General features: G+C 44.2%; 2 protein-coding genes across 12 annotated transcripts in view; both read right to left on the bottom strand.

Moving 5' to 3' along the window:
* The window catches only part of tox4a (TOX high mobility group box family member 4 a), a 9816-nt gene extending 8430 nt beyond the window's left edge, over positions 1-1386 (bottom strand). Inside the window, exons 1-2 of one of the 2 annotated variants that reach the window (XM_080467624.1) lie at positions 1167-1386; positions 964-1038 (exon numbers count right to left, since the gene is read on the bottom strand). In XM_080467624.1, the coding sequence (XP_080323750.1) occupies positions 964-966 (3 nt within the window). In that variant the 5' untranslated portion in view covers positions 967-1038; positions 1167-1386. Of the gene's footprint in view, positions 1-19; positions 208-963; positions 1039-1166 lie in introns of those variants that run through there. The other variant, XM_080467623.1, reaches the window with a different exon arrangement.
* Positions 1167-20404, bottom strand: chd8 (chromodomain helicase DNA binding protein 8). Of its 10 annotated transcripts, none has more exons than XM_080467418.1 (39): positions 20295-20404; positions 17463-18550; positions 16780-17088; positions 14945-15058; positions 14362-14858; positions 14139-14250; positions 13474-13680; positions 13199-13267; positions 13061-13116; positions 12845-12962; positions 12680-12763; positions 12422-12559; positions 12003-12124; positions 11467-11710; positions 11211-11387; positions 10969-11112; positions 10736-10834; positions 10217-10376; positions 9814-10024; positions 9511-9706; positions 9166-9336; positions 8772-9062; positions 8404-8624; positions 8121-8323; positions 7856-8012; positions 7686-7775; positions 7480-7583; positions 7266-7389; positions 7075-7150; positions 6682-6953; positions 6192-6421; positions 5243-5917; positions 5052-5158; positions 4728-4949; positions 4401-4508; positions 4200-4313; positions 4012-4113; positions 3823-3927; positions 1167-3111 (listed from the first exon to the last, which is right to left on the bottom strand). In XM_080467418.1, the coding sequence occupies exons 2-39, from the start codon at positions 18450-18452 to the stop codon at positions 2740-2742; spliced, it is 7791 nt and encodes a 2596-aa protein (XP_080323544.1). In that variant the 5' UTR covers positions 18453-18550; positions 20295-20404; the 3' UTR covers positions 1167-2739. The 10 variants fall into 10 exon arrangements, with proteins under 10 accessions (XP_080323544.1, XP_080323551.1, XP_080323548.1 ...); XM_080467425.1 differs by having other exon boundaries at positions 4221-4313; XM_080467422.1 differs by having other exon boundaries at positions 4413-4508.

The raw sequence follows: 20404 nt of genomic DNA, 5'->3' as shown, positions 1-20404 counted from the left end.
GCAAAGTTAAACATCTTACCCGTTCCATTGTCATTTGTTGTTTCTAACCGTGAGCTGGTTTTAATGAAAAAGTTGCCAATCTTAGCACATTTTGTTGTATCTATTTCTAGAACTTTCCTCTTTTTAATTCTCGCCTTCTCTGCTCCACCTTGCTCTTTCTATCCATCTTTCAAACACCACTGAACGAGTGTACGGACGTGTTACGTCATCAGGGTGCGTCTGCAAAAAAAAAGAAGCTGCCAGTGGTTAAACTTTAAATAAAGTTTATTTAAAAAAGAAGAAGCTGCCAGTGGAGGGAGGCGGGGCCGGCCCAAGAACCACGGAAACAGCGTGTGACCAACCCAGTGCTGTGAAAAACAAAAACCCCGGCCGAAAAAAAAGCGACCCAAACATCAGACCGGCCCACTGGCCCCGGGAACTGTCCCGGTCCTCCCGATGAGCCACTCCGGGCCTGCATATAGTCCCTGACCGTCCTTGGCGTCCTAAGCCAGTGGTCCCAGACCGACCTGTTTCCTGAACAGGATTTCCTAAAATTTACGGCACCCAACAGGAGTCCTCATTCAGCCAAATGATTCTAGTTTTCGGACGCGTATTTGCCAGCCCAATGTGTGTATATGTGATTAAACATCACATGTGGTTATACTCACTAAATAAATAAACAAGACAAAAATACTCACAAATGTAAAGGCTTTCTTCCAAACCTTAGTCTGGTAGAAATTAAGAGAAAGTTTTCTCTGCTTACCTTGGTTCAGGAGCTCCTTGTCGTTTGGTGGAAAAAAGAAGAATTTTGAAAGATGATGAAAAAAGAACTTGCTTGGACTATGCTTCTTCGTTTGGTTAAAAATGTTTAATATCGAATCAAAAATCACAGACTGATGACATGAACCCCTTATATCCGTCCAGAAAGAACACACACACACACACACAATGTGCCTACTATAATAAACAATGCTGATAACATACCATCTGACTTCACTTAGGCCTCTGGGCATCCTGGCAGGATACGATGTGACTTTGCATGTGATCTGCCTCGTCTTCCTGCAGCCAGCCAGCATCACAGGGAGAGGAGATGACATGACAAATAAGAGATGAAACATAGGAAACCTTATATAGGGAGGAAATATAAGAAAATATACTGTAAAGAAAAAGTGAACGTTCCGAATTACTTAAAACAGAAGGATCCAGGTCACAGTTCCAAATTGTTGGAACCCAGCCTTAGGCCCGCTAGTTCCTCGCAGTCCTTTGATCCTGAACTTGGTTGTCTAAACAAGTCTCAAGATAGCAAGATACATTTGACCATTTATTTGAGTAAATGTAAAGCCAAATGCAATGCACAGCACTGGGCACTGGGTGAACTTGCGCCGAAGGACACCCCAAAATGTGTGTCGAACTTCCCGGGATCACAGTTTTTCTTCAGGACGTAGGCCTCGCCCCGACATTGGGCTGGTCTTTTTGCAATTGGTCAATTTGGTACCAACGTCTGTTACCAATGGAGATTGGACATCCCATCGTGATGAAACTGTGTGTTGTTTCACCCGGAGAAGCTAGAGAGGGAAACTCATGCGTCTGCCATGTTCCAGTCCTTATCTCAAGGACACAGACACGTCGACTCCCTCGCAAGAGCCTCCTGCAGGTGTTTCATGCAACTGGTGCGGATGTATCGGCGACTCCCCGGCACAGGTGTTTTCGGTTATTCAAAAGTACCATTTCATCAAAAGGTGTCACAGCAGATCCAACGACTTCACAAAAAGTGAAATAGAAAAAAAAATTAACGTTAACATTTGCTCAAGATTTAAATGTTTCTTTCATGTAGTCCTGTCTGTTACCAAGGTGTGTAAGTCTCTGCAGTGTAAAATAAATGGGAATAGCTCTAGATGTTGTGCATTATTTCTGTAATTAGGACACAATTTGCAAACAACTCAGAAATGGACAAGGATTTTGTATACAAACAGAAAACCTCATTATTGCGTCTGCTTGGTGAAAAACACTAATACACACAAAATTGTTTTCACTGTAGTTTGCTGTTATTCATATCACAGATACAGTCAGGTCATGAAACAAGAATAGTAATTCATTGCCGTCATCTTTGCACCATAGTACACCACTGACCAGCTCTACATTGTACATTACAGCCATCCTCCTAGCACTGCTTCAGTAACTAATACACCACTTTCCCCTCTCCCTCCCTCTCTATCCCCGCCCCTCCCATAGAGTGAAAACACTAACAGTACGTCCACACACCGGATCCCCTCATAATTCACGGAGCTGTCTGGACACAAGATTTGACCAAACCAAGTTGGGGGGGGGGGGTTGTGGGATCTGGCTCTGCTAAGAACACATGTCCAGTTTCATGTCGCGAGAGGACCAGCTATGAGGTTTTTGGATAAGAAAATGTATCTGTACAGCGAGGGTCCCCTTTTGGTCACCGCTGGGAATGTGATGGGAATTTGTAGGTTCGGAGGAAGAGACGAGTCGATGATTAACAAAGCTCAGTTTCTTTGTCAGAGGTTAGTCAGGAAGATCACGGAGAGACTCGGAACACAATTGTGGTGTGGAGAAACAAAAACGTGGGTGCAAACCTGCTCCTGACACAAGGAAAAATCCTATAAAATAAAAGAATAAAAGTCGCAACAAAACGTTCTCCATATCTTTGATACATATTAGTAAAAATAAATGAGGAATAACATTGGTTTCATCTTGACAAAAGGAGACAAGTCAGGTGTGTTCCGGCAGGATCAGTCAATCCTCTGAGCTTGATGAGGAGTCAGAGTCCTTCTGTGCTATGATCACATCGTCCAACAGCGCTTCTTGATCCGAGCTGTCATAGTCCCCTTGGGAAAGGCTATCGCCGCCTTCCATTTTCACGTCAAAGTTCGGACTGGTGAGGAAGTGATGGGAGGTCTCGATGTCCTCCTCATCCATCATGTAGGCTCCATCCGACACCAGGGTCTCCTCTTCAACTCCGTCCAGGTTGGGGTCTTCAGGGGTGGGCTCTGGAGTGTGGTGGTGGTGGTGGTGGTGGTGATGGTGGTGATGGCGGCGTCGGCTCTTCTTGGGGATCTCCGAGTGTTCAGTCAGCAGTCGGTGGAAGAGGGTCTCCGGCAGAAAGCCCTGAGAGGTAAGAATGAGTCAACATTAATAAAATCCTTGTAGCAGAAATACAGTATTAGTACATATATTCAAGGGAGGATAACTAATGTCTGCTTTTATAACCACATAAATAAGCTGAGTTACAACTAACTCTCTACATGAGGCGTTAACACACAGAAAATCTGTGTAATGTTTGATATGTTTTCATTGTGTGCGTAGATACAACTTATCCCTTTTTTGAGCTTCAGGCCACTTCGCAGTGTGTTATGTTATCCGGTCATTATTAATGGAAGTTAAAATAGGAAAATTATTTGTCAGTCAGGATGTGTTTAGTCTTGCCTCTAATCTTTATGCAAGAGTATTTTAGTTTGTTCTTTTTAGGGTCCAAGATTGTACTAAAAGGACTTGCAAATTACAATAAATTCTGTTCATTTTGTTCGTTTTTGGAAATTTCTTCTATTTCATAGTCCACAACAAAGATCCAAAGTATTTTTGACATAAAACAAACATATTGGTCAAATGTTGAAATACTCTTGCATTCACAAATTTATACGATATACTATTGGCGTATAGACACATTCTACCATCTGTGGTATTAAAATGTCTACTATAATTACTACTATGATTCAGAGAAATCTCCACTCGTGACTCCAGAAAGAAAACCTGCTGTCAAGTTTTGCTTCACAACACTTCACAGAATTCAAGTAATATTCAATGATCTTGAAAACGTACAGAGTTTCGAACTGTTTCGGACCACTCTGGTGCTACAGCGTTGTCGGGATTCTCCTCAAGATACTCTCTAAGGTCTTGCAGCATCGGACAGAAAGCAGCTCCGACCTACATAGAAACATTTAAATGTTTGTTAGCAGGGATTATTTTGTTTGTACGGTCAAAACAGACATGTGAGCAAACTTTCCCCACCTTCTTTCCTGTCCTCATATTGATAAGTTTGACCTTCTCACTGCCTGTGGGGGTTTTATCTGCCCTCCTCCTCCTCTTCCTCTTGCTTCTGTTCACAAGAAGCTGGAGAAACGAGTCAAAACATGTAAACACACCGAGCATATGGACAAGGATCAATCTACAACAAAGAATAACAGCCAGGGATTTACCTCCAGCATATCTCCTTCTACCTCATAATCTGGGTTCTCTTTGAGCCATGTGGGAGGGTCCCTGCGTCGAGGAGTACGCTCAAATGGATCCTGAAATCCATCGAAGTCTGAGAACTAGAAGGGAAGAATGACAGCTCAAAGTCAGCAACAAACATCTGAGCAGATTAATATTCAATGTATAGCAGAGAAAGACGCACAAACCTGGAAGTTTACCTCTTGGTCTTTACGCTTCTTGCGGCTACTGCTCTCTCCACTCGATCCATTGGGCATCAGCGCCTGCTTGGAGAACGTCAGCTTCAGACCCTCCTCCTGGGGAAGTGAGAGACACAGGCCTTTAATTCAACCATGATTGAGAGAGCATGAGTACCAATCTTACTTCACACGAAACCAAGACTAAATTAAACAGTTGACACACCTTGCAATGAATGCACGATGCAAAGTGAGACCGACTTCATTAAAAGGGACAAATGCAACACTCGGTTTGAGTTCTCAACTGCCAAGATATGCATCAAAATTCTCTTTTCTTACCTTGAGGAGTTTTACAGTAAACTCTCCATCCTCTCCATCAGCACCCAGGCCACCGGGCATTCCACCGGGCTTACGCATCACCCTCATGTAAGCCATGTCATCTCCCGTCAGCTCGGTGCTCGGGTGGAGATGAGCCTCGGGCACGTAACGCCGGCCTGATGGCCACTGGCCGGTCACCGCCAGTGTACACAAATTGTCCAGCCGGTTGATCAATATGCGGTCCTGTGACAACAGACCAAACAGTCAGTGAAAAACCCAACACATGGTTGCTCTGTCTTCCAGCGTCAAACCCAACATAACATGTGCCTGAATGTACAGTTGTACCTTGGGCCAGTCAACTCTGAGAGGATCAGGAGGAGGAAGACCATCCTGAGAAGTAGTCATGGAGAGTAAACTACTATCTTCATCCACGTCACACACCTTCATGCCTGCTGAGAAGTAAGAGAAAACATTGATAAACTACCTGGTTTTCCTTTGATACAGCAGTGTGTCATCTTTTTGAAATACAAACTCACTTCTTTCTCCTTCCTCCTCACTCTCTCCACTGTCGTCGCTGCTGCCCGATCGCTCCGAGGATGATGACCCTGAATCCGAATCCGAATCTGAATCCGACGCTCCTTCACCCTTCCTCCGTTCTCCCCTCACCCGGTTCCTTTTGAAGGTCCAATCCTGACCGTGCATTTTGCCGTCGTGGTGACTCAGCGGGGTGACCTGCAAGTCTGCGCCTATTTCACCTCCAAGCAAATGAGCCGTCGCGTCAGCGGCCTCCTCCTTCACTTCCAGTATGTCGTCCTCAGGCTTCAGCGGGCTGAGCATCATGAGGTGTCCTGGGAGGGGCTGAGGTGGAGGCGGCGGAGGTGGAGGTGGTGGAGGAGGAGGAGGAGCCTGCTGGCTCTGAATGAACTCATCTCGGGCCTGAGTGAAAGTGAACTGCGGGTCTGAGAAGATGGAGAGCTCAGTGCGACTGACGCCGTGTAGAGAGGCACCGAGCATTAGCTGACGATCGTGATCAGGTATGTTCCACCAAGCCGGTAGCTCGGAGCTCGTTGGGGCGAGAGGCAGACGCTCCTCCAGGGAGGGGTGGGGGAGGACACGCTCACGAAGGCGACGCAGGAGGCTGATGCGGTAAAGGGTTCGAGAAGCTCGCTCCTCAGTGATGGGTGCCACCGTCTGGGTGAGCTCTGATGGATCTGGGTGAAAGTAAAAGATGGATATATAAATGTGCGAGAGATATTTTTGCTAATAAGGATAAAATCTTTTTTCTATAGAGCGTCAATGTTTGAGTGAGCGTATACCGTTCCACTGCCGTGATGAATGTAAAATGTGCCAATAGAAAGCTGCTATGGCAACACGGGTGAAACTCTATAATCTCAACAAAAACAACTTATTTGGTAAAAAAAAAGAGTACATGCAATGAGCTCTGAGCAGTGAACTGGACAACTTCATCTTCACACTATTAGTTACCTTCGCCGCGACCCGGGCGGAGGTGGCACACCCTCCGGCACATGGCAACAAAGGAGCGGAAGTATCGACTGAGGCTCTCGTCAGTCTTTTTGTCCAGACGAGCAAAAGTACGGAAACGGGCCCATTCAAATTCGGGGTCTCCTTCTGGGACACCGGGCTCCTTTTTGATTTTCTCCACCCCAAAAGTGGAGACGACACGGTAGAAATCGCATTCTTCTCGTCTCGTCCACCTAAATGACATAAAAAAAAAAAAAAAGATTTGCAGTGAGGAAAGTATTGCCATATCAAGCTATGATTTTGCAGCCAAGATGGAAAAAAAATCATTACCAATGCAGTTTGTTTCTTTTTTCTCATTTACTTCAGATATATCATCTTACGATTGTTGAAGATAGCTGATGAAGTCGCGGCTTAATATACCAAAATCCATTCAAAGTCGAGAATATTTACATAATAATGTATATTAAAAAAAAAGAGTGAAACAACAGGTTACCTTTGCTGACGTTCCTGTCGTGCAATTTCTTTTAGCTTGCTGGCCTGTTCGCATCGCCTGCGTCTGCGATCGCCCTTTGCCTCAGCTTCGATCTTCAGCTGCTCCTGTCTGTAGCTGCGTTGGAAAGCTGTGATCAGTCGGCGCAACCTGGCCGTGAGAGACGAGCTTGAGGGCCAGCTGCTCGAACTGCTCTGGCTGGTTAAGCTTTCTGTGACCACTGGTCCTGCTTTGTCTTCGACAGAAATCTCCTCCTCCACGTTCATAGAGTCAGGCTGCAGGGCGCAATCAAAAATGTTTTAGTAATTTTACCTTTTTGGTACAATTGCTGAATTTCAACACATTCCCTGACATGTACTGACTATTGCTCACAAACAAAATGTGAAGAAGTCATACCTCGTCAAAGAGATCTTTGGTGTGCCTTGACGCAGGCTTAAACTCCGGATCCTCGGCATATTTATCATACTCGGCCCTGCTCAAAGACGTTGTGGCAGTTCAGTGAAATGAAGACTTGAAAATTTTAACAAATAAAAACGTACACAAAACTGCTACAAGTGGAGAACAGCTATGTCAGGCAACAAACTTACTCGTCTCCCAGCTCAGCATCACCAGTCTGTTGCTCAGCATCGATGGCCTTGTCATCAGGACGACCAGCTCTTTCCAGGAAGCAGAGGCATGGATCAGCACGCATGGTGGTGTACATTTCATAACCTGGGTAATGGACAAAACAAAGTCAGTACAAGAACTTGGTCACTACAAAAGCTTAATGCCATTCATATAATGTGACAGAGTGAAGCCCACCATGTTTAAAAACCCCAGCGAGCAGGGATCGGTCAGCCTCCGTGTCCCACCATCCTGCAGGCACCTCCAGCTGCTCCATCTCAGGCATCCAGATGTCAACATCCCTGTCAAAATAAAAACAATTTTTTAATTATTGTTCATCTGTGTGAGCTCCTGAAAGTGAAACTGCACAGTTTACTACAAGGATATCGGGAATTGTTAGATACCTGATATCTGCACCTTTCAGGACAGAATCGGCATGTTCACCGATCACTTCCTGTTTCAGGTAGTAGAGCATTCGGACCCTCAGCAACACCCTGACAATGGAGACAGGAGGGTTTACCAACAGAGCTATGATGACAGCACATAACCGCACAGTAGTCTGGCGTTAACTAACTTGTTGCACTGGTGCTTTAGGTGCTTGCGGTAGCTGTCATCGAGGAGCAGGGTGTCAGGGTTGTACTTGCGAATCCACTCAACCTTCTGAATGTCAAACGTACTCTGGGCTTTCACTCTTTTCCCCTTCCTGCCTCTTGGAACAGGAATAGACAAGCCTGGGACGGAAACACGAAAACCTCCATAATATTCTCACAGATTTATTGAATCAACCGGATATATTTTACAGTAACTTTTTATGAGTGAATCATCCTGCAGCGACATACCGGAGTGGTTGAGTAGTGTTTGGGGTTCTTTGCCATTCTCAGGCGGTGTGATGAGTTCCCAAATGAAACTCTTGATGTTCTCGTCTCCACGATAGTGGATCAGACAAAAGACGAGGATGACACGGCAGATTGTCTCCACATCTCGTTCGCTCAGACGCCGCTTACATCTGGCGTGGGACAAGATGTCTCTCCAGCGACCCCAACTGCAGAGGATTAGATACGGGGAAATAAGCACAAACCGAAAGACAGAATAAACAGAAACACACAAATATAGTCTTCGTACCCATAAACAAGCAGGTGTTTTTCCACCCGGAAACAGTCTGTGCGACCATAACCTCCTCCGCTGTGGCGGTCAGCGCGGCGCGAGGAACGAGACTGTCTGGAATTGGCCGGTGGATATTCGTCATCGCTTTCTAAATCAGAAATGTCTCCACCTTCTCCCCGTAAAGTGGAAAACTGACGGGTCTGCTTTCGAACTCTGGGAGTGTCGATCACAAGAGTGTTCTGTCGGAAGGAAGCACAACTTATTTAGCTGAATATCATTCGAAGCAATACACATATCTACTGTATCGGTTAATATGAATGGTCCAAGAGTGTACCACTAATACCAGACTGAATTTTTTTTCCAAACCAGCAGCAGGAGAGCCTTACTTTTCGATTGATGGAATCCATGTCTATGTCTGCTTTCTTGGCCCACTTCTGCCAGAATTCGGGGTCATCCAGGGAAATGTCGTTGCGGTTCTCAGAGGCCACAAAGCTGGCTTTGGAGAATGTGGAACCTTTGCCCTCGCTCTCAATGGTGATGGTCGTGGCTCTTCTCTGAAGGATCTGGTCAATATCCTCCTCACAAAACCTGCTGCCCTCGTCATTCTCGTCCATGATGGCAGCGTAGGCTCCTTTGCGCAGGAGATCCTCTATCTCCTTTTTGGAGAACTGTTGGATCTGAGGAATGAGGCACAGACAGCCATACAGACAGAAATCAGACAAGAAGCACATGTCTAGACTAGTAACTCTACAGTTGTTAATTATATATGTCTATCTGTACCCCGTTGACACTGCTGTCTTTGTTGCCACTCATGCTTTGCAGGACTGCTCGATCCAAGCCGAGCTTTAGACTTGCTTTATCCAGCATTTCCCGCTCATAGGAATTCCTGGTGATGAGACGATATACTTTGACCGCCTTGGACTGGCCAATACGATGACATCGTGCTTGGGCCTGGAATAAAAACAAAAGGAGACTGAAAACTACAAAAAACAACTTTTTCCAATTGCAAGTGTTTTAAATCTTGGCAATAAAGTTTACAACCACCATTTGTGAAAGGTATGTGGAAAACTTCAAAGACCTATGTAAAAAACCTTTACAGAGCGTCTATAAGGTAAGACCTCGTACCTGCAGGTCATTCTGAGGGTTCCAGTCAGAGTCAAAAATAACACAAGTGTCAGCAGCAGTGAGGTTGATACCCAGGCCGCCAGCACGAGTACACAGCAGGAAGACAAAGCGATCAGAGTCCGGCTTGCTGAAACGGTCGATGGCAGCCTGCCGCAAATTACCGCGAACTCTGCCATCAATTCGCTCATAAAGGTATCTGTGGAGAGATAACAAATACTCTCCAAGTCCAGTAACAGTCATAGTTGTATGAAACTATCATCAGTATTGACAACAAAATCTTAGCAGATATAAAGACCTTCATACCTCTTGTTGATGAGGTAGTCCTCCAGAATGTCTAAGCAGCGCACCATCTGGGAGAAGATCAGCACTTTGTGGCCACCGGCCTTCAGACGAGGCAGCAGCTTGTCCAGTAGCACCAGCTTGCCAGCTGAACGAATAAGAGCCTGCAAATGGAAGTCGGAGGCCATGGGGTCATATACCTCCCGCAACTCTGCTACGATCTTCTCCTCTGCACCTGAAGGAGATAAAAATGTGGTCACAAGTTAAAAAAAAAAAAATTGCAAGCATTGATAATAAAGCACAAGGTAGTGACAGCAAAACCAGGATCCAGAAAAAAAAGGCCAAACTACAGCCTATTTATTTAATACATACCGAGACAAAAAATGATTCACAAATGGAAGAAAAAGTATATGTCAAAAAAATTTACCAGTAATGAGGTAGGGGTGGTTGCAGCACTTGCGGAGCTCCATCATAGTGTTGAGCAGATTGGGGACATTACTGTTGCTGTTTGCCCCTAAACTCAGGAAGCTGAAGTTCCTCTCCAGGATGGCTCGATAATACTTCTTCTGGACATCCGTCAACTCAACCTGATGGCAAAGGATATGGAGTTTATTGACCCAGTATTAAAAAAAATATATATTTTTGACTGCTTGCAATTAAAAGTATCAGTATAGCACTTTGGCAAGAGTAAATGTTTTTTATGCATCTGTTGGGTGTAGTGTAAAAATGTCTGCACACCCAAGAGATGCCTCCATACGCATATTGTTTATGTATGGAGTTTGAATTTGGCATAAAGACATTTAATAAGTACTCTTATGGAATCTCTATTGGCAAGAAGCTATAGGTTGGTACTTGTACTCGGTATGTAAAACAAAAGTGGTATAGAATAGAAATACTTAATGAAATATTATAAAACCTGAGTGGATGCCCAGTTCTTAAAACTGACCTCAATGATGGTTTCCTGTTTGGGTGCCAGGTTCTTTTCAACATCCTCCTTTAGCCTTCGTAACATCATGGGTTTCAAGATTGCTTGCAACTTCTGAACCTGAGGGAGCAAAACAGAGCACTTGTTTAGTGGTAGCTCACCAGTTTAAATGAAAATTAAAAAAAGACCATGACTGGCAGCTCATGTGCGTGTAATTCTAAGGGTAAGAGCAAAGATGCAGTGTGAAAACACACCTGTTCCTCTGTTTTGAGGTCTCCGAAGTCTCGAAGAAACTCTGTTTCAGAGGGGAACTGAGCAGGCTCCAGGAAATGAAGCAGGCTGAATAGTTCTTCCACAGTGTTTTGAAGAGGAGTGCCAGTCAACAGCACTTTGTGTTCCTGGAAGAGAGAATGCACTTCAACCTTTCTACTTGTGTTCTGCAAAGACAAAGTCACCGAGGGAAGTAAAACAAATATCTAGGCTGTGGTGCACTCACCAGGTCGAGCATCTTCAAGCTGTCCAACAGCTTACAGTTGCGGTTTTTGAGGCGGTGAGCCTCATCGATGATCACGCAACGCCAGGAGATCTCCCGTAGTTCTGGGCAATCCGACAACACCATCTCGAAGGTTGTGATGAGGGCATCAAACTTGTACGCACCGGGAATCAAATGATCCTGAACACAAAACAAATATTTTGATTCCTTTCATTCAATAAATCAGTCCAGTTTGTCAATGCAAAGCATCAACCTGTACCTTCTCATCTTTGCAGTACATCTCGTACTGTTGGATCATTTGCCGGCTGGCAAGGCTGCCGTGGTAAACGATAGCATTCATGTTTGTCCACGTGCAGAATTCCCTCTCCCAGTTGGTGATGGTGGACAGTGGGGCAATGACTAAGAAGGGACCCTGGAGACCAGCATCATAAACCTCCGACAGCAGCGCAATAGACTGGATGGTCTTTCCAAGACCCATCTCGTCTGCCAGTATACAGTTCTGCCTGATGGACAAAAGAAACTTCATGAATACCGACGCCTCAAAGGAAAGGTTTTTTTAATACCCCTCAAGCAACTAAATGATTTAATATCCACACTTATTGTTTGGCCTTTTTTTATTTTTACTTCGTGTTCTTAAATATACATTTGTATTTTACTATATCTCACAACTTTAAAACTGAATAAGCACCAACTTTAATTATAGTTCACAAACTTCATACACAAAAAAGCCAATAACATTTTACAGAACAAATACAATAACATTTACCAGTGAGTGTGTATGTGTGTGATAAATACCTGTTGTACCAGTTGAAGAGCAACCAGTTGACTCCTTCCAGCTGATATTCTCTAAGTATGTTGCCATTCTTGTACTCTCTGGTCTCCTCCAACTTCTTCCATGAACCAGCTGCAGGTCGTGCCTGTGGAGAGAGAAACAAAAACTGATACCAAGAGTTTGGCAAACATAACTGCACTTCCATCACTTGCCTACAATTTAACTAGAAAAAAGTGAATAGCATCTGTCCACGGGAATGCAAATCTCTGGAACATAGTTCTTACATTGGAAAAATATAAACGCTGAATCCCCTGAAACAAGAATACACGCAAGGACCTGTTCGTATTCAATCTATTTCTCCACTGCATCAACTTTCCGCCTCGAGTGCACAGATTTGGAAATGAACAAATTTTAAACATGACATTGCTATTAAACTGCTCACCGTTCTTTTCAGGCGAGGTTGTCGGTCTTGGATTTTGCTGAACTCTTCAACTTTGCCTTCATCCACGTCTTCCTTCAGTTCCCATGTGGCGTCTTCATATGGCAGCGAGCACCACTTCACCAAATAGTAGATAACAGGCTGGAGGGGATGAGAGGAAGGTTAGTTTAAACAAGCATTTAAACTACTGAAATTCTACTGCTTCATCACATACACACAGAAAGCTCGTCTTTGGACAGAACTTCAAAACAAGCGTCTCACCTCGCCGTTATCCTTGTCTATACTGTGGGACACATCCAGAATCCTGTCCACCTCCACATAGTCTGGGTTGAAAGACTCCTCATCCTAAAACAAAATTAGGACATGAGGCTGCAGTTTGACCAGCTACAACCACAACATGAGCAATCAAGCACGGCTCCTACTCACCTCCTGGAAGAAGTGCCTCATCTGTGCATGCTTGGTTTTGAACCTCTTGATCTTTTGATGAATTCGTTTGTCTTTCTCCAGCTGCTCCATAGTGGCCCACTCACAGTGCAAATATGAACTGAAAACAGAAGCGAAAAGTTGTTCTCATGGATTACTCTCTTATGGCCCTCAAGCAAATGTCAAACGTCAGCCGTTCATCAAGATGATGAAACTTACTAGTTTTTGTATTTTACAAAGAATTCCTCCATGGTGGTATACTGGCCCGGAGAAACCTTGAACACAAATAGATTATATGATTCACAGATTTCAACAAAAGTTAAGTATTACAATGGATCAAGAGAGTAATAAACATACTTCTTTCTTGGCGAGTCTCATGGACAGCACTTTGTCCACAATGGCAGCATCTTCTTCACTTGGATTTTCCTGTAAAATTCAAAAGATTATCTGCATACACCTTTCAGAAAATACATTTGATGCATTCAAACTGTAAGCGAAACACATTTTTGGCCCTAAACTATTATTTCCTTTCCACAGAACACTGCGAAAGTTCCATGCAGAAAACATCTATCGTCCTACAAAAATTACTGTCCCGACAGACAATATAGAGTTACAACAGCACAAATTCTCACCACAAAGAACTGCATGCTGGGAAGTCCATCACCATCCAGCTCCATTTCCTGCTTGAGCTGAGCTGCTGTCCCACCACTGATGGAGGCCACGGCTGCTGCTGTTGTAGTAACATCTACATCCTCTTGTTCATCTTCATCGTCTGTTATCTTGATATCCAGGTCTTCTGTGTACTTCTTCCTCTTCACCACACGATTGGAGCGCCTCTTCTAGCCAGAAGAAAAGAGAAATGAGTTCAATCTGACTTTATGTTGACAGAGGTTCACATAATAACTGCTAACAATTTCTGCAACTAAAGATTTCAATCTTCGGATGAAAGTTTTAACAGATGAAACTCAGAAACGTAATAACTGCAATCCCACTGGCTAATGAGCAACATCATCTCAATCCTACGATTACTAGTGATTGTAGTTACACTGATCAGGCCGATCACCCTGCTTACTCTTCTGCATGAACTAGTTAGTCACGTATCAGAGCATGTGTACACTCTGAACAAGCAAGGCCGTGCAGAAACATCAAAGCAGGTCATGTGTTGAAAGTAGAAATTTTGAAGAAACCATCTTCAACACTAAGAAGTAAATTGTCTCCATACAGACTGCTGAATGCTTTTGTTTGTCGAATAGACCCAATCAGATTGTGCCATTTATGAGACTGTGTGCATTTTTACCATGATCAAGTCATCGTCCAGTGCAGCAGGTGAGGCAGGGCTTAATTCCCCATCAGAGTGATCTGAAGATGCATTTCTCTTCTTTTTTTTTGCTCCCACAAGAGTAATAGTGCTATAGAAAATAAGAAAAAAGAAAAAGAAAAAAAAAGACGGCATTAAAAAAAGCTGCGGAATAACACCAACACCCCTGAACTCGATGACGCCTCCTCATGACATGACTTACTTGGTCTTTGTCTTGCTTTTACTTTTGCTGCTCGCTCCAGGTATTGTTCCTCCAGACGCAGTGGTTGACGCTGCTTGTGTTTTCATTTTACTCTTTCTGTCACCACCCCCTGCAATCTTGGAAACTGCCCCTCCACCTAGAGGACTTTTCTTTTTACTCCCTCCGCTACTGCTCTTCTTCTTTGCGGACACCACAGTCAGAGTGCCCCCCAGTTCCGGGGAGGTCTGAGTATTGGGAAGCTCATCCTGGTTTAAGACTCTGGGCAGGTTCTTCTCGCCTCTTGCTTTGGCCCGGGCTATAGCTTCAGCCACGATGCGGTTTGCTTTCTCTTGCTTGCACAGGATCTCCACCCGTCGCACAGACGCAGTCTCGCCTGGAGCCTTGGAGATGCGGATGGCCTGAGATGGAGTGGTGGTTGTAGCAGAGGGACCTGCTGCTGAAGTGTTGATGACCTTCACCACAGACACTGTGCCACCAGCAGACGTGGCAGAGCTCGTCTGAGTGAAATAGAACAGTTACATTTACTTCAGCACTCAGTTGATGTGTATAGGAATACAACGTGCATGCATAACAGGAAGCCTACCTGTGGCTGTAAGAGCATTTTGAGAGGTACTGCAACCCTCTGTCCACCTTGACCCTGGGATATTTGCAACACCTGTGGGCTGCCAGTACCGCCGGTCCCTGAAACCAACTGGTACTGGAAGTATAAAAGAGACACGTCAATACATATGAACATTTGAAATGATCTGAAGTAACACATTTCAATATTCAGAAGAACACTAGTATAATTGTAAAATAAATCAGTTGTAATATCTGGTAGAGTTCAAGATCGGAAACACTAAAACTTGCGAGGAAAACATAAGATCATAACAGTGGAAGACACCTTGGACAGCAAACTGTTGTCTTTTTCATTCAAACTTTGTGCTGAGCTTGTTAAAAACAATATGAAACAGTCCTTAAACCACAGATTACGAGAGATTATGGGAAGCAAACTTTCCCCAACCCCACTGCCATGTTGCTTTTGAGATGATTACAACCACTATTACAGAAAACGACAAAACACCCCGACAAAAAAAAACTTTAAACTTTCACTTGAACAAGGCTGAGGGACTTTTGTTTGAGTAAAATTCATGCGAGTCATGACACGTGACAATAAATTAGACAGCGCTGCTAGATATCAAAAGCCACATTGCCATTTATCCTATTTAAATTGAGGAAAACATGCTGCTTCAACCATGCGCAATACTAAAAAGAGTTTCAAAATGCCACACGGAGCAAAAGCAGTTGCTTATCTTTTGTGCAATAAATCAGTTTATAGAATTAAACCAAAATAAAAGCGGTGTATTTGCAGTGTTAAATCGCTGAAAATGACAGGATACCTCATCTAATATGGGAAGAGTACATATACACTGCAGTATACACAGCAGGCAAACAGATTTCAATTTTGGGATGATGGCAGTGTTACTTGATGTACTGATGCAAGCAATGAACAAAGGTTTTAAACATTATTCACCGTACAGATTCTGTACCAATACAAGATTTCAAATAAAAACTCATCACACAATTTTCTCGATAGCGTCGTCAGTTCCTCTTGACCCAATTCAGGCAGGAGGAGAAAACAAACCCACGTGGTAGGTGTTTTACTTGGAAGACAGTAAAGTCAATTGTCATCACTTCTTCTGTTTCCAATATTATCTCAGTACTTGTTCATTTGAAAGTGGAGCACAAATGGCTTGAAGTGTGATTACGAATCAGACATGTCACACGACCACTTTTATAAACTGGATGAAACAGCCAAGACGCTAGAAGCTAAAACTTATGACAGCAGGCATGAGTGACAGCTATTCCATTATATAATATTACAGATACATGTGTGAATTTGGCCAATGCATACACTGAGAATTGTCCACGCTACAATATGTTTGAGCAAGATTAGTTTAATTCCATTGATTTCACATCTCTACTATTTGCAATCTAAAGTTTGTGAATTGAAATAGTTAATTTCATATTTTTAATCATCACATTTTGTGCATGCACTGAAAATCGTTTTCAAACCTCATGTTGTAACTTGCATAATGAACAAGAATATGCAAAGCCTGAATGAAAAACAGAACTGCATTAGCAGACGGGTCCCACTTGATTCCATTAGGATTTTGCCTTCACACCACTTGAATTCAACACTCGTTGAATAAGACATTCTGCATATTGTGGTTTAAACCACCAACAGAAAACAGACACTTTCTCACGCTCATCATTTTCTTTATCTAATCGCTGCTTTGCATCCCTCATACATAGTAACACGCGTTTGTTTACACCAAGTACTTCTGGACCAGAAGTGAGTGCAATGAATATCTTAGAACTCGAGACAAATTATTATTGCTGATGTAAACTTGGGATTACGTTTCACTCCGTTCTCACCTTAACTCCTCCTTGTTGGTTAGGCTGCTGCTGAACCTGCAGCTGAATCGTGAGGACTTTGGGCTGCCCTCCAGCCTGGCCAGCGGCCCGAGCCTGGGTTAAGGCCGCGAGCTGGCTTCCCTGAAGCACCAGTTTGCCACCAGGGAGCTGACCTAGCACCAGTCTCGTTGGAGTCTGGGGCTGTTGCCCCGCTTGTGCTGTGTGGACCTGCGTGATCTGCTGGCCCGTAACAGCCTGACTTGCTGCCGTGGCAGATCCGGCCTGGGAGGGCTGCTGGAGGACTAGAGTGATACGCTTTGCTTCACCACCCTGAAATCACACACAGAATAAAATTTATGATGGTAGTCATTAAAAAAAACTTTAATTACAACTCAAAACAATCTGCAAAAATCAGCCGGATAGCAGACCAGAGTGCAGTTTTCCCAACCCTGGTTCTGAGTAAGTGCAGCTCCAACACACCTGACGCAAATGAATGCATCATTAACAAGGCTTGTCAAAGGTTTGGTGAGGACTCAGTTGTGAGGATCAGCTGTGTTGGAGTAGGGCAACTTCTAAAACATGGATGGCATGGGCTCTACAGGATCAGGATTAGGGAACCTCACACCCAGTATCACCTGCTGTGCTGCTGCTGTTAAGCTGACACCGTGTGCTCTGAATGTAGAGGCAAAAGACTTGATAATTACCTGTGTTTGGGCCTGCATGGCTGGCTGGAGTTGCACCTGTCCCTGGACCTGGATCTGAGCCGCTTGGCCTTGTTGTACCTGGATCTGGGCAGTTTGGGCCTGTGGTTGGATTTGAACCTGGGGCTGGCCTTGGGCTGGAATCTGGAGCTGGACCGTCTGCCCTTGCGCCTGCTGAGGCATGGAAGTGAGCAGCACCTGCTTCACTGGCCCGTTAGGAGACTGCAGCAGCCTCTGGACGCCAGCCGCACCCACTTTTACTTGAGCTTGTCCAGGGCTCGCCTGATTCAAGACTGTCCCACCTTGCAGAATGGAAACACCAGGTTTGAGAGGTGTGCCGGACAACAGACGGATAACCTTTCCACTGTTCTGGCCTGTGGCCCCTGACACAGTCTGCAGCACCTGGGCTTGACCCTGGGGACCCTTGAGAATGACAATTTTACCACCAGCCTGCTGCGTGATAGCAGCTAGTTGCTGGGGAGTGAGCTGGTGAGTTATCTGTGTTAGCTGCTGTGTGGTGGCGGTGGTGGTAGCTGGGGAAGTTGAAACAGTCAGAGTTTGAACAGGTGAGCTAAGCAGGACAGTGCTAGTGGTGACCCCACTGGCATTGCTGGCAATAGGTATGGTAGCCTGGGCTTGTATTTGAGGTACAGTATCAATAGTGGCGGGGGCAGGAGCAGGATTTGGGACAACAGCAGGAGTGGCAACTATGGAAACAGTCTGGGCAGTCACCACTGGCATTGGCTGTTGTGTGGGGACTTGAACAGGGGCAGGGTCTGGGATGGCAGGAGCTGCTACAGGAACGTCAAGGCCTGTGTTGACCGTAAGCTCAGGGGTGGGCTCCGGGTCCGCTGGTGGATCCACCTGGCCCAAAGCCAGTTTGAGTGCTTCCTCCACTGGGTCTGACGAGCCCTGAGTAAAGGAGTCATCAGGCAGGGCATCCAGGTTGAAGAGGGGAGTGTCCTCAAAGAGGTCCATAATGGGATCTGCCATCTTGCCCACTCCACACAGGGAGATGGGCACAATGTTGAAAAGACTCTGGGATGAAAGCTAAGTAGTCGTCGTCCAATCCTTTTCAACTTTTAAATAAACTGGGAAAAAAAGAGAAGAAAAATAAATTCAACACAATTTTCAAAGTTTTTGTTAAAAAGATGCTTATATAATTATATACAGTATCTATCGACTGAAAAATGACCAGGCTGGAAACTGAATTTGTATGTGCAGTAGTCTTCCCCAGTCTTATATTTAAAGAAAAGCAATTAACTTCAGCAAACCGCCTGTCAAATGTTCTCATCAACTCTATACATTAAAATGCAGTGGGCAGTTTTAGTTTGTGTTGAAAAATCATTGAGCTACATCGACCGTTCTGATAGAAGCTACATAGACTTTAACTACAGCACCGGGTCTTTAGGCCAACGTGACCAGTGCCACAACACGGTGTATTATCAGTTATAAGAGATTCACTTTTTTACAAGCTTGCTTATGGAAACCAACATTTTCTTCCAAGGACACTGAGTGTTATGACAGTGACCGATCACTGAGAGTTTGTCGGTTTGTACACGCGTTTAAGTATAAGAATACCAAAAAGATGACAGAAGCTTGGTTGATGAGGTTTTGAAAGAAGTACAATATCTGTTCATGTTTCAGTGTTGTTTACAAAGGGGTGGAGGTTTAGAATAAGCTTGATAACTCTGTACAAATAGCTCATTATTTTAGGAGAACTTGAACGTGCAGTTTATACAGTGGGAACAATAAAGTTAAATATTGGACATTTTCTGTTATAATTTTTCTAATTTCAAATTGTTAAAAATATTTAAAAAATTAAGGGCATAGTTCTAAGTATTTTCTGAGCTTGCATTATCTTGTAGTATTCAGGCTTCTATTTGTAAGCTTCAAATGCCGTTTCACAACTATATTATGTTTATTTGCTATAAATATATTTGAATAAATTCAATAATCAAAATAACCTTTTTGATTTTGCTACCTTGGCTTTTTCATGTAGATCAACGTAAACAATGTGAATTCAATTTGTGATTTGGGGGGGAAAAAACAAATACACACACTTCACTGAAATGCATAACTATTAAACTACTGTGTCCATCCCAGCAACCCAGGCTTAACATGTCCAGTTTGTACGAGTTCAGCGCACTGCAAAGCCACTTCAAGTGCTATTTAGTTTCATGAAATACGTAATAACCGCATAACAGCCTGAAATCTGTGGACTGTATCTGGTTTTGAGACTGTAACAACACACAGTGCCACCCTGAACAGAAAAGTTTACTGAGGTAGCATGTCCCGCATTTAAGGTCTCAGACATGAACATAAAAGCACAATTTGGTCATTTTAGACGTATTAGGGTAGGGTGAATCGTCAGGGGGTCATTCGGTTAGTATAGATAGTTGGTAGTTCAGCCTGATGTGGAGGGTACTGATGCTGGAGAGGTGGGATGCTTTCCTCAGGTCGGACTGCAGTCTCTCTTACAAAACCGTCTGTTAGCATTAGCACCGCCACCAAAGTGTGCCGATCACAAACTGCGTGTGTATGACCTGGAGCACACTCGGGCTCAGCAACTCGATGTTTGGTGCATTTATTTCGCTTCTCTGCCCCTTACTATGAACCACCGAGTGCACCGGACTCCTTCAATCTCATCAACAAACCGGACCAAACCAAAGCAACGTGCCACAATAACCATTGCCCGACAACGTTCAGACACAGGTTAGGCCGCGTTGCTCTTTCGCTTGCCCTGCGTCTATTTTTCGGCAAAAATACGTGAAAATACCCATCACATCTACTGCCTCAACTCTCTCAGTAATAATTTCGGGGTGCTAAATTTACCTTTGCATCGACACACATGGCTTTCTCCGTCTCACAACACTGTACGATTACAGGAAACGGCCAGGGAAGAGCAGGAACTAACATTCTGCCACAGAAAGCGTACGGAGCGT

Source organism: Lipophrys pholis (assembly GCF_963383615.2).
Source record: "Lipophrys pholis genome assembly, chromosome: 1".
NCBI lineage: Eukaryota > Metazoa > Chordata > Actinopteri > Blenniiformes > Blenniidae > Lipophrys > Lipophrys pholis.
This window is presented reverse-complemented; position numbering and strand designations above follow the sequence as displayed.